At 37.4% G+C, this 16,544-nt stretch overlaps 1 protein-coding gene across 1 annotated transcript in view; it reads right to left on the reverse strand.

Moving 5' to 3' along the window:
• The window catches only part of LOC119773617 (semaphorin-6B-like), a 54,646-nt gene that overhangs the window by 25,389 nt on the left and 12,713 nt on the right, over positions 1–16,544 (reverse strand). Inside the window, exon 2 of the mRNA XM_038270678.1 lies at positions 2,627–2,750. Within this exon, the coding sequence (XP_038126606.1) occupies positions 2,627–2,747 (121 nt within the window). The 5' untranslated portion in view covers positions 2,748–2,750. The remainder of the gene's footprint in view (positions 1–2,626; positions 2,751–16,544) is intronic.

Consider the following 16,544-nt stretch of genomic DNA (forward strand, 5'->3'; position numbering starts at 1 on the left):
GCTTTGTTAAGGCAAACACAGATAATAGGCAGAGGGGAATGCGAAAGCATACTAAACACTCTTATCCTGTTAGTCTTCCCAGATGTGGTTGTTTCCTGCATTCCTATAATGCGGCTCTTTAAGTTGCTGCAGCGAATAAAACGTTCTTCATTTCCTCTCTGGATCATAAATGAACTCTGAAATACAGACAAGCTGCATGGCCAAAGGAGAAGGTCTTTGGGAGCAGTCCTTGACTTCAGGTGACATATTTACGCCTCTATGGCCTTCTGTGTCGAGGACAGACGGACACTTCGCCACATGCTTTTATCAACTGCACTCACATGACAAGAACACCCTACCACAGCATCTATGTTGGTGTTATTTTTGTTGTACCTATTTGGACACATGCATATGAAAATTATTTGGAGGACAGCTATCAAATATATATATACACTCACCGGCCACTTTATTAGGCGCTAGTAATGCATGCTAGTAACGGGTTGGACTCCCTTTTGCCTTCAGAACTGCCTCAATTCTTCGTGGCATAGATTCAACAAGGTGCTGGAAGCATTCCTCAGGGAGTTTGGTCCATATTGACATGATGGCATCACACAGTTGCCGCAGATTTGTCGGCTGCACATCCATGATGCAAATCTCCCGTTCCACCACATCCCAAAGATGCTGTATTGGATTGAGATCTGGTGACTGTGGAGGCCATTTGAGTACAGTGAACTCATTGTCATGTTCAAGAAACCAGTCTGAGATGATTCCAGCTTTATGACATGGCGCATTATCCTGCTGAAAGTAGCCATCAGAAGTTGGGTACATTGTGGTCATAAAGGGATGAACATGGTCAGCAACAATACTCAGGTAGGCTGTGGCGTTGCAACGATGCTCAATTGGTACCAAAGGACCCAAAGAGTGCCAAGAAAATATTCCCCACACCATGACACCACCACCACCAGCCTGAACCGTTGATTCAAGGCAGGATGGATCCATGCTTTCATGTTGTAGACGCCAAATTCTGACCCTACCATCCGAATGTCGCAGCAGAAATCGAGAGTCATCAGACCAGGCAACGTTTTTCCAATCTTCTATTGTCCAATTTCGATGAGCTTGTGCAAATTGTAGCCTCAGTTTCCTGTTCTTAGCTGAAAGGAGTGGCACCCGGTGTGGTCTTCTGCTGCTGTAGCCCATCTGCCTCAAAGTTCGACGTACTGTACGTTCAGAGATGCTCTTCTGCCCACCTTGGTTGTAACGGGAAGTTATTTGAGTCACTGTTGCCCTTCTATCAGCTCGAACCAGTCTGGCCATTCTCCTCTGACCTCTGGCATCAACAAGGCATTTCCGCCCACAGAACTGTCGCTCACTGGATGTTTTTTCTTTTTCGGACCATTCTCTGTAAACCCTAGAGATGGTTGTGCGTGAAAATCCCAGTAGATCAGCAGTTTCTGAAATACTCAGACCAGCCCTTCTGGCACCAACAATCATGCCACGTTCAAAAAGTCACTCAAATCACATTTCTTCCCCATACTGATGCTCGGTTTGAACTGCAGGAGATTGTCTTGACCATGTCTACATGACTAAATGCACTGAGTTGCCGCCATGTGATTGGCTGCTTAAATTAAGTGTTAACGAGCAGTTGGACAGGTGTACCTAATAAAGTGGCCAGTGAGTGTGTGTGTATATATATATATATATCTATCAACCAAGGGGGGTCAGCCAAAAAGCTAACCAGACATTTCTAACAGAAAGCTCCAAAACAATCGACTTGCTTCACAAGACGCATAGCAGGGTCCCTTTAAATAACCGTAAACATATGTAGCTGTGCTATTACAGTAGCTTATATTGGAAAACTTGGAAAATGGGCAGAAAGCTACATTTTGTACGTTTATACATTTTGGACATTTAGTTTACAAGAGAACAAAGGCTTCAACCAAGAATTCTGTGATAGTGTTTAGCAGAAAGGTGATTCTAAACAAAATTATCTAGATATCAAAACAGAGGACATGCAAGGTCTAAACAAAATCTAGTGATCTAGGAAACCATAAAACAATACAGCACGAATCAGGTGGTGCTTCAGGAAAATTTTAGACCACCTGAAAAAAGGTCAGATCTTGATCTCATTGAGATGCTGATAGATGACTTTAACTTGGTTAAGAGTGCAACTAAAGAAAAACATCTCATTGCTATGGGTAAAATGTTTCAGACTTATATCAAATAATAATAGATCACATATACTGTAACAATATGGGATAATTCCTTAATAAAGAATAGACTTTTGAATGGGGCTTCTTCATTTAATCGCATAGCTATATGTAATCATTTGCTTTCCATAATTTGTTTTTTTATCGTTCTTAATTTCCTTGAAGTAAAGAATTGCTCATCCTTCCTTTATCAGGGTCTTCAATTAGAAAAAAATACAGTCTTCGCTTTAATATGAACCTTATATGCTACTATAAACAGACAGAGTAAAGGTTCTTCATTTATCTGTATGCCTGGGCAGCTCTAAACCAGCTTTTCACTGATGCTCTGATCCTTGACCTCCGATTTCCACATCCTCCACAGAGCCATTCATCAATGCCGCACATACACTCCTGCACTCAGACACTCTCCCCCACCGCATACAGAGGGGAAGGACACATACCCTCTAGAGGGACGTAGCTGAGTGGACCTGGCTCCTCTGGGAATGAGCCATCAGCCAGCTGAAGCAGCAGGAGAAGAAGCGCTAGGGGAGGAGCCACTGTAGCCATGGCAGCAGCACACATGCACTGTTAATGAACAGAGAGAAAGAGGAAAGAGACATTTTTCATTTCGTGTTACTGAGCAAAGTATTTCATGTGTGTGTGTAATAGTGTGTGCACGTCATTGTACTGACATTCTGGATTTTTCAGCTCACAAGCATGGACCAAAAAGTTTCTGCTTGTCTCTGCATATTTTTATTATTACAAACCTGAACACCGAAGGCAGTTTACTAGATATGATACTTTACTTCAACAGTGTGACTTTCGGAGAAATTAGACAACCTGATAATAATGGGAGGTGACACAGCACATTCAAAAAGAGATTATATATATATATATATATATAATTGATATTAAAATTTTATTTAGAACAAAGTTATTGTGAGTTCTTAGTAAGATACCATGTTTATATGAATATCACAGTCTTTAAAACTGTAAAACCATTTTTTCGGGTACAGAATTTTATTTTGATAGTGACTAAAATTTATCATCGTTCTCATTATTTAGATAAGACAGAAAAAAATACATTGTTCCTGAGTTTCAAAACTTCTTGTTTTATAGTCAAACTGACCTAAAGTGCTGTGAGAAAAGGCAATAAAAAAAAAATCAGTAAGTATTGTAAAAAAGATAAGAGCAGGACATGTTACAGTAACTGCCTGGTTCATCCTTTGGTGAATTGCAAATTTTTTGCCAGACAACATGGTACTGAGCAACAGTCATGTTTCTATGTCATCTTTTTGTGAGAAATGTTGTTTCTAGCCCAGATAATAAAGCAAAAAAACTTTTGAATAGCTGACTGATGCTGAAAATAGTGTTACAATTTTATTGCCTGAAAAGCCATTCAGTGAAGAAGAATCCAAGATACCAAGAAGTTTATATTTGGCATGTGCTCAGAACAAGAGAGCTTCATTTTGGGAGATATCTTCTGTGGTTTGGTGAAAATAAAATCTGTTTGGCCTAAGTGACAACCTTTACGCTTGGTACGGTGGACTATAGAGTTGAGATCCCCATCTCAGCTGTGAAATACTATGCAGCAGAATCTTATTATGTGGTCATTTTACTGCAGGAGGGTGTTGTGCTTTTATAAAGTAGATTGATGAAAGAACATTAAAAGAGATTTTGAGATACAGCTAAAGTCAGTGACCAGGACAATAAAGCTTGCTTAATGGGTTTTATGTTAGAGTTGAGCTGAAAAAGTATATATAAGCAAGGGAGCTTAGAGATAGCTCTCGATCTAACTGTGCCTCAATAGTGTTGCGCTAATATATACAGGTGCTGGTCATAAAATTAGAATATCATGAAAAAGTAGATTGATTTCAGTAATTCCATTTAAAAAGTGAAACTTGTATATTATATTCATACATTACATACAAACTCATATATTTCAGATGTTTATTTTGTTTAATTTTGATGATTACAAATTTACAACAAATGAAAATCTCAAATTCATCATATCAGAAAATTAGAATATTACTGAAGACCAATAAAAACAAAGGATTTATAGAAATGTTGGCCAACTGAAAAGTATGAACATGAAAAGTATGAGCATGTACAGCACTCAGTATTTAGTTGGGCCTCCTTTGGCCTGTATTACTGCAGCAATGCGGCGTGGCATGGAGTCGATCAGTCTGTGGCACTGCTCAGGTGTTATGATAGCCCAGGTTGCTCTAATAGTGGCTTTTAGCTCTTCTGAATTGTTGGGTCTGGTGTATTGCATCTTCTTCTTCACAATACCCCATAGATTTTCTATGGGGTTAAGGTCAGGAGAGTTTGCTGGCCAATTAAGAACAGGGATACCATGGTCCTTCAACCAGGTACTGGTAGCTTTGGCACTGTGTGCAGGTGCCAAGTCCTGTTGGAAAATGAAATCTGCATCTCCAAAAAGTTGGTCAGCTGCAGGAAGCATGAAGTGCTCTAAAACTTCCTGGTATGTGGCTGCGTTGACCCTGGACCGCAGAAAACACAATGGACCAACACCAGCAGATGACATGGCACCCCAAACCATCACTGACTGTGGAAACTTTACACTGGACTTCAAGCAACGTGGATGAAGTGCCTCTCTTCTTTTCCTCCAGACTCTGGGACCTTGATTTCCAAAGGAAATGCAAAATTTACTTTCATCAGAGAACATGACTTTGGACCACTCACCAGCAGTCCAGTCCTGTTTCTCTTTAGCCCAGGCAAGACGCTTCTGACGCTGTCTGTGGTTCAAGAGTGGCTTGACACAAGGAATGCGACAGCAGAAACCCATGTCTTTCATACGTCTGTGTGTGGTGGTTCTTGAAGCACTCACTCCAGCTGCAGTCCACTCTTTGTGAATCTCCCCCACATTTTTGAATGGGTTTTGTTTCACAATCCTCTCCAGGGTGCGGTTATCTCTCTTGCTTGTACACTTTTTTCGACCACATCTTTTCCTTCCCTTCGCCTCTCTATTAATGTGCTTGGACACTGAGCTCTGTGAACAGCCAGCCTCTTTAGCGATGACCTTTTGTGTCTTGCCCTCCTTGTGCAAGGTGTCGATGGTCGTCTTTTGGACAACTGTCAAGTCAGCAGTCTTCCCCATGATTGTGTAGCCTATAGAACTAGACTGAAAGACCATTTAAAGGCTTTTGCAGGTGGTTTGAGTTAATTAGCTGATTAGAGTGTGGCACCAGGGGCCATCAATTTTGAACCTTTTCACAATATTCTAATTTTCTGATATGATGAATTTGAGATTTTCATTTGTTGTCATTTGTAATCATCAAAATTAAACAAAATAAACATCTGAAATATATGAGTTTGTATGTAATGTATGAATATAATATACAAGTTTCACTTTTTAAATGGAATTACTGAAATCAATCTACTTTTTCATGATATTCTAATTTTATGACCAGCACCTGTATACTGACTGTCTTTGACTTTTACTTTGGCTGAGGTCTAGTTTCTGCAGTTTCTATCTTTGCATGCATGGTTTCTCTCCAGGTACTTAGATTTTGTTCAATATATATTCTATTTTTTCCATGCTGCTAAAGAAGTTAAATTAATGCTACCACTGCCATTTTTACTGTATTGACTGATAATTTAACGTGATGCTTAGTACTAGTTTTCACTCATAGCATCTTTCATAAAGGCCAAAAACTAAGTTGTTGCTCTCATCTGACCATTGCATTATCCCCAGACGCCTTACTGCGAACTGCAAATACCGTACAATAATTTAAGGGTTTCTGTAAACTTTCATGTCTGTCTTCCTTAAATACCAGATTTCTGTAGTTCATAACTAGTCGTCCTGTCCACACATTCTCTAACTTGCCCACTGTTGCTCCAAATGTAATTAAGGGTTATCGGGTTATTTTGCACTCTTAAAGATAATGCATTATACATAAGGAAAACTCCAAATTCAGTATAAATTTGAATTTTGTTAAAAAGTTTTACACTGTAAACTCATGATGACCCACCCTGATCAGCTATTTAACTAAAAACACTTCCAAAGGTTTCCTTAGCCTTTAATGGTGTCTCAGTATGGGTAGGTAGCCAACATAATCATAGAGTAGACTGTTGATTTGACATATGTCTAGAAGACAGTCATTGGCGATCTCCACAAGGGGGGTAAGTAACAAAAAGGTACAGTACAGTTAAACAGTGTTTAAGCATATTCATAGAAAGTTGAGTGGAAGGAAAAGTCCAGCAAGAAAAGATGTAACAAAGATAACAAGAGCTTTGAGAGATTTATCACGCAAACAACATAAAAACAATGTGCATTGGTCCATAATGCACACGTTGTGCATTATGGACCAAGGATATGTTCACACTGCTGCCTCTTCTTTGACAATATTGGATTTTTATCTGATCTTTTCATGACATTCTGAATGACATGGATCCAATTTTTTTAAAATGCAAACCAGTCCAGGAAATTTCGTCATGATTCCGATATAAATCTGATCTTTTCAGATACAAATTCATCTGGCCTGTATGTCATCAATACTCGACAAAGGTCAGTATTCTGCGTCTTGCTACGCAGATTCAGGAAGAAAAACAACAACAATGTTGGATGATAATGCGGAGAGTGGTCTTTCTTTTCAATCTTCTTGAAAAGATGGTGTTACTAATGCACTGGCTCTGTTGTTTGGAAATAAAAGGAAAAAAAATGCAAAATGTGCTCCAGCATTACCCTCCATGTTTACTTCAGTAAACACAGAGCACGCTCTCTACTTGTTACATCAATGTGTCCTCTAATGCGCATGCGGGACGCTTAAGTTGCATCTTTTCATATTCAATCTGATTTGTAGGGCCAGGTCGCATTTATCCGGTCTGTATGTCATTAATATTCGACAAAAGTCACTATTCAGTGTCTTGCTACACAAAGATGATAATGTGGAAAGTGGTATTTCTTTTAAATTTTCTTGAAAAGACTGTGTTGCTAAGGCAATGGCTCTGTGGTTTGGAAAGAAATGAAAAAATTGTAAGATGAGCTCCAGCATTACCTTCCCTGTTTACTTCTGTAAACACAGAGCACGCTCACTACTTGTGACATCATTGTGACCTCTAATCCTCATGAGGGACACTTAAGTTGCATGAATGCAGTTCACACTAGAGATCACATACAGGTAAAATATATTTTGAAATGTAAACAACCACACAAAACAGTCGGATTTCGCAAAAAAATCTGAATCGAGCATTAAGGCCTGCAGTATGAACGTAGTTCAAGACTGGAGTTAATGCATCATAAGTGACTAATTACAGACAAATCCTATCCTGAACCAGATACCATGTAAAAGCTCTTATCAGGACTAAGGAGATTAAAAGAAATAGGCTTGTTGCTTAGTTGTTGAACGCTCCTTCTTTGAAAGTAAGTTCATTATGTTTTATCATTTGAAAATCAATGTCCGAAGGTCAGGAGAAAGAGACAGAATCTCTGTGGTTGCGATCCTAATCAAGGTTCCACAGTCGGTGATGATTTGAGGTTAAATGTCATCTCCTAGTAATGCTCCACTGTGTTCTCTGAAGTCTGCAGTAAACACAGACATCTAGCAGGAAGTTTTAGGTTCATCTAATTGTTTCTTCTGCCGGCAGAAGGACTTAGTACAAAGGCTGCCAAAGGTACTCAAAGCTGATTTAATCATCATGGTGTTACTGTGCTTGACTGGTCAGCTAACTATTCCGACACAAACCTTACTGAGGAATTTACGTGGTTTTGAAAAAATGAAGAGAGCCACCAAATCAAACAATAAAGAGAAGCAGACCACTATCTATGCAACTGGACTCCCATTACAACTCAGAAGAACCACAGACTTGTCCATTTCATGCCCATACATGCAAAAGGAACTCAGCTGAGTGAAAAAACAAATTAACATACATTTCAGAAGGCGCATATTTCTGTTTAAAATTACCTTTTTTTTCTTTTACAACCTTTTTTTTTACTGTTTTTAAGTGAAATAAAAATTTGAGATACTAAGTCTGTGTGTTACTATCTGTAAGAAATAATTACGAAATAAAATAGATATTAATAAAACAAAAATGTACCTCTATCTGTCATTAATCTAATGTGTAAAAAAACAGTGTTACAGAATATTGCAATTTGTTTATGCTGCACCCTTTTCAGAAAGGATTTGTTTTTAATACCTACACATCAGCTTTACAGCTTGTGTGGCTTCATGAGCCTTTGATGAGAAATTGTATTGATAAGCTAAGAGGAGATGCTGGAGGCGAAGATAAGACAGAAATGAGCAGAGTGCAGAGGGTGGAGCACCAGGATATTTCATCAGAGGGTGCAGAGAGAGCTTCTGATAGAAAAACTTCCCAAATGTAAAGTTTATGGATAAAAGATGTTTGAAAAGATGTGGGCATTATCAATGCTGCGGCAATCAAATCAAACCTGAAAGCCATGTTCCATGATTTTCCCACCTCCCCCGTTTGTTTTCTGTCGTCCTCCACCTCTCTACCTGCATCACCCAGCAGCCTCCTTCTATTTCTTTTCCTATCTCACTCTCACAAACACAGCCACATACATGCACACACACAACCTTGCGACTGTTTTCAGCGACAGAGAGCCAGGTAGATGTGTTTGTTGCTAAGGTGATAACTGCTATTTGAAGCACAGAGGCCTGCAAATGCAGCAAACATACACTTAGTTACACACATCAGCACAGTCACATGTGCTACCAGCACCAGATTTCCTATAACATTGACTGACAAGCTGTTTGTAGACATCAGCAACATGATGGGGGCCAGAGACTATACTCAGGGGGCACTTCAAAGGAAATTGTAGTCTAGAGATTGCAGGTTTGACATAAGCTTTCCCATCTTTTTTCTCCTCATCCTCAGAAGCAGCAAGGAGCCCTGAAATTGGCATGGGAGCTTTGTTTCATCTTAGTCACCACTGGGCTCCTCTGGACTAGAACTGACAAAGTTTTCAGGTCAAACTCATTTCATTATGACCATGCCATGAGCAGGGTCTTAATCTGATACGTAAACCTCAAATCAAATTCTCTTAGAGTGCACTGGCTAAAAAGATGACAGTAATTAAATGGATCAATTTTCCATTGGTGGACTGTTTCCACATGAATCACTTTTCTCTCTCTGAACTGGTCTGTAAATAAACACATAAAAAAAAAAAAAAATCCTTTTTCAAACTGGAAACTCAGATCAGTTAAATGTTATATAATTGTAATAATTCAGATATATACATTTTATTAAAATACACTTCTAAATCATATAATTATTTTTTACAGATTAATAAATAATCTACTTGCTGAATCATTGTCATGTATCACAGTTCTCCTCAGTTACGGTGTTAGTTTCTCTGAAATGCTTGTGTATAAGATGTCTAAATGGACATAAAAAAACTTTCTTTCCATAATTTCACCTTTAAATTCATTAAGACCAGAAAAACCTTAAGAAATATGTATTGCAATGAATGACACACCTAAGTATTACTATTAAATATGTATGCAGCTTAAGTCTATTGGATGTCCATCAGTTTACTTAAAAAAGCTCAGAAAATGCCCTCCCTATAACAGTTAAAGCAAAATCTATGGATCTATGGCTTTTAGATCTATATTTGTCACTGAGGTCGTTTGTTCACTTTTGAACAAGTTCTGATACCTGGACTTAATCAGGGGTTTGTTCATGGAGTCTTAACTCCTGGACCAAAAGACAAAATATGTCAGGGTGGGTGACATAACATCTTTCTAGCCGCAAGCTAAACATTGGGGTACCCCAAGGAGGCTTTCTTTTCCCTATTTTTACAAACTCTTTTATATTGGTCAGGGTAAGGAATTTAATGCATCAATTCTAAATTAATTTATCAGATATATAATTAATTCATTATAAAAAGGAATGCCTTTTTTCATACTGTACATGCCAAAGTCCTATGTATTCACTGTTTATTATACACCTGTAAATCTGACACACATACAGCATCACAAGAGTTGGTCCACTGAGTATTCAAGTATTCAAGCATTAAAAAGCATCTTAGTGCATCTCATGTTCAAGCACAGCTGTTTGCAATGCTACTATCAGTGTCCAGTTACAGTACAAATTCTCCCACCAGACCGCATCGGACCAGATGACGAGCTTCAGAGCCAATATAAGTTAGTCAATGTCTGAAAAATGAAACAACTCCCTGGTAAAGAGGGTTGCAACATGAATTGTTTGTCTTAGTAACTTGTTTAAGGAAAATTTTGGCCTCATTGGAATATATGTTTAAAATGCACTCAATGTTGTATGTTAAGTAGCAAACGTTAAGCTCTAAAAGGCAATGCTTTATGCAAAGCTCTACTGTCATAGTTCTGATGTCAGTATTAGAAATGGAACTTTAATTTCTGTTGCAGTAAATGTTAAAATTTTCAAGGCAATTTTCTTTTGTTACTATATACAGTATATATATATCTTTTTTCTACAAAGGAAGATTGCGCTATAATTAATATTCATGTATTATTTATATTTTCTAAAGAGGTATTTACAAGTTGCATAAAATATTAGAAGTTTTTATTAAAAAGCAAAGTTACTATAACTTTTAACCAATCTGATGGTTAAAAACCCTAAATAACAGCTTAAAAAAAAATAAATGCGTGCTGCTTTGTTCTTTTTTTTCCATTCAATAATTAAGGAACAAAAAGAGTTATGGAATTTAAAAAGTTACTTTGTTGATGAATGGTTTTGAATTAAAATGTGATAAAACGCATCTAATAAATCGCAGACCCTGGAATGAACTTGAATAACATTGTTAATAGTCCAACCTCTTATAGCAATATAAGCTTGCTGATGACTAAAAAACATATTGTCTAATATCAGGAAAGAAATCCATATACTACAAAAATAATGTTCTACATCTTATTGGATGGCTGCACCCAATCCTAAATACAGCTAGAACAAAAAAGAAACGTGGTAAACAACAAACAACAATAGATTCCATGTCCAAAATGATACATCAAGGATTCCAAACATGTTTGACCTCATACAGAAAGCTTTTTTTTTTAAAGCAAGCAGAGATTCTTCTTTATTAAACAGAAGAAAAAGAGTCTTTCTCATCAACTCTCTCTTATTAGAACTTTGACAGCAGCATAATAGAGAGCATCTTCTTTATTCCCACTCATATCTTCACCAACACTTCTTTTCTCAAGCTGCTACAATGAGCACATGACCCTTTATTCACAACTGTGTTAATATTGTGTAATAAGACCTGCTGGACGGCTGTTAATAATCAGAGCTGCTAATATCGTCTGGACAGTGTTTAGATATCTTTGCAATAATCCTGAAATTTTTCACTAGATGCATAATGGCAACGCTAGACTGTTTGCAATTCTATCTTTAGAACTAATAATATTACTTGAGATGTTGTATTGTGCCTAATAATATTGTTTTGTATTCAAGTTTTATTGTAACTGGTTCTTGTGCATTCCAAAACAATATGCCATTGTATCAACGGCAGTGACAAATAAAGTTTGTATGTTATTTTTTTTTTTATAAATTCTGTTTATTTATTTGGAGTGTCTAGAAACCTTTTATCGGTTATGCTTCTTATTTCCTTGATTTTAATGGAATACATTCTTTTTGTAGCTCTTAAAAGCTGGAAAGACAAGAGAGGCAGATTTTCTTAATCTAATCAGAACTAGAATCGGGTTCTTTGGCCATGTATTCATGTATTCACCTGTCTAGCTCTGCCCACTTTATCATCACAGTACATCTGTGTCACCTGCTCCAGTTTCTATTTAACCCGTTTGCACCCAGTCACCAGTGCCAGATTATTCGAGCCTTTGGTGAGAGTTCTCTAGTGTACCTGTTTGTGTTCTGATTACCTGATCTTGACCCGTTCTGCCTTTGGACTTATGAGCCTGCCTGCTCCTGTTCTGATCTGTTTCCCTGACCTGTCTTTGGACTCCTGCCTGAATCTGCCTGTGGACTGCTGAACCTGGATCTATTTCCTGACTGACCTGGATTTCCATTCGGTACCTCTTCAGATATCTGATCTTCTGGCTTAGACTCATTCGTAATCATCCTCCGTCAGATTTACGTGGTCACTAACCTGAGTTTTCCCTCTGCAGAGGTTCCTGCCTTAGAAGTCACAGCAGATTCTTTGTTTTTAATAAGGGCTTTTGAGAAATCTGCCTGTCTGTTGGCCTTGAATTCAGTGTCCTCTATTCTGTGCCTTGACAAACTATTGGATTACTTGGTTAAAACAACCAGTTTATTCTATTAGTAAAAATACAGACCTTGCACTGGACCACCAAAGAAAATAAATGAATAAAAAATAGCATCACAAGGTTCACAAGTTAGAAAATTTAAAAATTGCTTCTGTAAATTGCTTCTCTATTATTAAAAATATGAGGATTATAGTGTTGTGCTTGACTTCTAAACTTCCATTTATGCATTGTATTTTCCTTAGCTAAGATTTGGTTATATGAAGGTTTATAAAGTGCCCCCTGCAAGCTCACCTATGGAGAAAAGCTCAGTTCAGCTGCTAGGATACTGGATCTTGATCGTTCACATTTTCAACATCTTATTGCCATAGGTGATTTGAGAGTGGCACTCAATCTGCATACAAGAGCCCAGTCTAGTAATCACATAAATCTCAGTATTTCAGTAATTAAGATGCTATTTCTTCATTTACTGCTAATTTATAATCACAGAGTGACAAGCTGAGGCATCCCAGACAAATGTAATGTTAACTAAAAAATTAAACGAGTTAAGAGGAGATGAAAAAAAATCTATTATTTTAGGTATAATGAATTAGTAGGAGAAGGTGAAGCAAAAAAAAAAAAAAACTACAAGTGATTCTGAGTGGGCAGCAGCCACCGTAAGACATTGATAATAACAGTAACAGAAACCATTTAGTAAAAATTATTTGGTTTCAATGTATTAATATGATATCAAATCAAATTGAAAGATATAACTTATATTTCCACTAAAGTGATTTCTTATATTAAAATTAAATTGCCACTCGAATTTATAACGATATATTTTGACCAAAATCTCTACTAAATGAGGTATTAATTTTAAAATGCTTACTGTGAAGAGTGCATTTTTGCCATCTATAAAAGAATATGAGTCCGAAAAACTAATTTTAACTGGTTAATTAGTCAGCCTATCTGCTCAGGTAGAGCCTGTTGTCAGCTGCTCACAGCTTGCCAACTAGGTCAGCGTTTCCTCTATAATAGTGCTGGGATGGGATTCTTCTGGTCCAATACCATGTCTGTCTGTGCTTTGTCATTTTTTTTTCTTCAAAAGCAGAAGTACTTATTAATATAATTTGGCTTTTTTTTAATTAGCAATGAAAAGATTGAAACAAGCTCCTGCTCAGGATGCTGACCAGCAGGATACATACAGCAGAAACTATTGAGGGGAGGGGAGTTGTATTGCTGCATTGTTGCTGCATCAGACTTCCCTGTAACATTTACAGCTAGGGAGAAACTGTTTTCATTTGCTTTTTAATTTTGATTGTTTTTTTTTTTCTTCTCAAAAATACATCTCTGTACAGTAAGGACACACGTTTACAAAAAAAATCTGTAGTGCCTCTTCTCATTTGTCCCACAGAAAATGTAAATAGAAAATCCCTTCGGTCAATATTCTCCTCATTAGAGCATGAATTGATTCAGGTTATTGATCCATAGGATAAACCATTAGATCTGGGCCAAGGCCAACTTATTGAAACTCTGCTGCTGGACAATGCAAAGATCAAATTTTTAAACGTCTGTGCTACAGAAAGAGGAGCTGGGCAAAGCTTCTGCTTTGAGTTATCAAAGGATTCCGAGTATTCCCCACAGAGCCAAAAAAACAGCAGAGACGTAGATAAAAGACATCTTTTCAATAGGGAAGGGGAAACAAGGAACAGAGATAACAACTGCAACAGACTTCCAGTTCATTGCCCTATAAAAAACAGACCGGTGGCAGGATGAGTATCAGGAAACGTATATTAAGGAAGAATGGGATGAGCCAGAAGAGAGAGGATAGGCTGCTGTGTCAGATCATGTTGGTGTGATAACATTTAATACTGTGACATCAACACTGTTGTTACAGGCTGCATGTAATGATCTAGACAGTCTCGTGGTGTAATCTATCCTCATCAGGCGCCCAATTAGCAAATCACCTGCTAAAACCCATGTAATTAGCCAATCAGCAGGTCATCCAAAGAGGGAAACACACCTGCTTTCACCTGATATCAATTTCCCTATTTTGCTTTTTTTGGCAATACAGTTTTTTTTCCCCTTTCCTTTTTTTTATTGTTTATTTTGGGCCTTTTTTTCTGTAGTCATTTTACTCATCTGCCAGGAGAGATAGGGGGTTTGCCACTATTTTACACAAAAGATACGTATTTAATGAATTTTCCATTTAATATTTGCCAACAAGCTCATATTGAAATACATTAGTAGCTTTAAGTGTATATTGAACATGCCAATCTTTACGCACAGCATCTCAACTATTAAAGCTGCTGAGCACGATCAATACACTCTCATAGTGCCAAACAGAAACAGAGTAAAGACCATCATCCCTAACCACACAGAGAAGCATTTACTGATCGCAAAGAAAAAACAGCGGCATGTATCCAGGAGGCCTGAGCAGCAATACAACACTGATCACTAAATCCGGCCAATCAAGAGAAAGCATAGCTGTCAAGGGCCTTAACCTGTGCAGCACAGTGCTACTGCACAACCATTAATTAACTTGTTATCAGACCTTTTAATCTGCTTCTGTGTATCACACACAAGTCAAACCAAAACACACATTTTCTTTATGTTGTAATCACTACAACAGACTTGCATTTTGTGATGCTGGTTGTTATTAGGACAGACTGGCTCCTTTTTTCTTTCTGTTTGGGTGCTACAGCCACTTCACTTGGTGCCTTTGTTACCGTAGAAACCAAAAGCTAAGCAAGGCTGAGATAGTCTGTTGCAGCAGATGCAAACACAAGCAGGGCGGGTCTGCCCTCTACATTGCAAGCAAATATGTGAGGTTGCATACATAGTAAGATGCACATGCATTTACCACGGCCTTTACCCAAATACATGTTAATCTATTTGAGTGTTCATTGATACATGTATGGAAATAGAGGTGCATCCAAGGAGCTCGGGGTATCTTGCTGCATAGGAGGGGGATGGGGGAGTTGCAGGCATTTTGTCTCCATAATTATGCCACTGCTGCCAAGATATATAAGGTAGCGCATATGGGCTCAATATGGGTCAATGATAAAATCTAAATGAAAAGCAGAAATCTTCCTTGTTTTCACCTTTGCAAATAAAATATTTATTTCTAATGTATTAATAGGGTACCTGAAAAATGAAATGAAACATTAGGCATCACCTATATCATGTCGCTTAGAGAAATGTCTCTTTTCTGTTTAAAAAAAATCTGATTTAATGTTAAACTACACAAAGCAGAGGTTACAAAACGTGAGATGAGCCACATTTCAAAAAATCTAATAGTTGATCTTAACATGATTCATTACATTAAAGAAGGCAAAATTAACAAAACAGATGTTATATTTCAATTATAATCCTGCATTAATGTAACTAAAGGTTGATTGTAAAACAAAGGCTAATTAAACCAAGCAATGTTTTCAAATCTGTTATCATCCAATTTTAACTGTAAACTGTTTCATTCAGTCATAGCTCACTAGCCTCATGATTAGGCATGCTTTGTGTTTAAATATTTTATTACATCTAACTTAGCTGTAAGTAATGGTTATTAAGATATTGTAGATATTTAGGTTATTGTGGCTGTTTTTATCATCTCAGTCTATGAATTCTCCTCTGACCTAAAATGTATCTGAAAGGAATTTTTAATAAGAAGAAAATACACCTAATTGGATGCTTTCAACTTTTCTGGATAATCCTGAGTAATGGTTATTTAAGATATTGTAGATATTTAGGTTATTGTGGCTGTTTCTATCATCTCAGTCTATGAATTCTCCTCTGACCTAAAATGTATCTGAAAGGAATTTTTAATAAGAAGAAAATACACCTAATTGGATGCTTTCAACTTTTCTGGATAATCCTGAGTAGCCTGCAGAAGGTGCTATGCATGAAAAATTCCTCAATAATTAGCTTGTGAGATGGGCAGGCCAGACAGTCTACTAAATATATACTTTTTTTCTAATTTAGTCTTTTCTCTAATGCAGGTTAAAGCCTGGAATAAAACAAGTTGGCCTGAGGGTGGAAACTCAGACACAGGCTAAACTGGGAGAAGTGGGTCACCTTGAGTCTTCACAACTCCACCCTTTTTGAGCAAAGTCATTTATAGACTTAAAACCATTACAAATGAAAGTGGCATACAGTATGTTGTTGTAGTATGTTGCGCATAGTTAGCCTTGCAAGGTTTCATTTAATTCAGTTCAATTCAGTTTAT

This window comes from Cyprinodon tularosa, unplaced genomic scaffold (assembly GCF_016077235.1).
Source record: "Cyprinodon tularosa strain WSP-4 unplaced genomic scaffold, ASM1607723v1 ctg12, whole genome shotgun sequence".
NCBI lineage: Eukaryota > Metazoa > Chordata > Actinopteri > Cyprinodontiformes > Cyprinodontidae > Cyprinodon > Cyprinodon tularosa.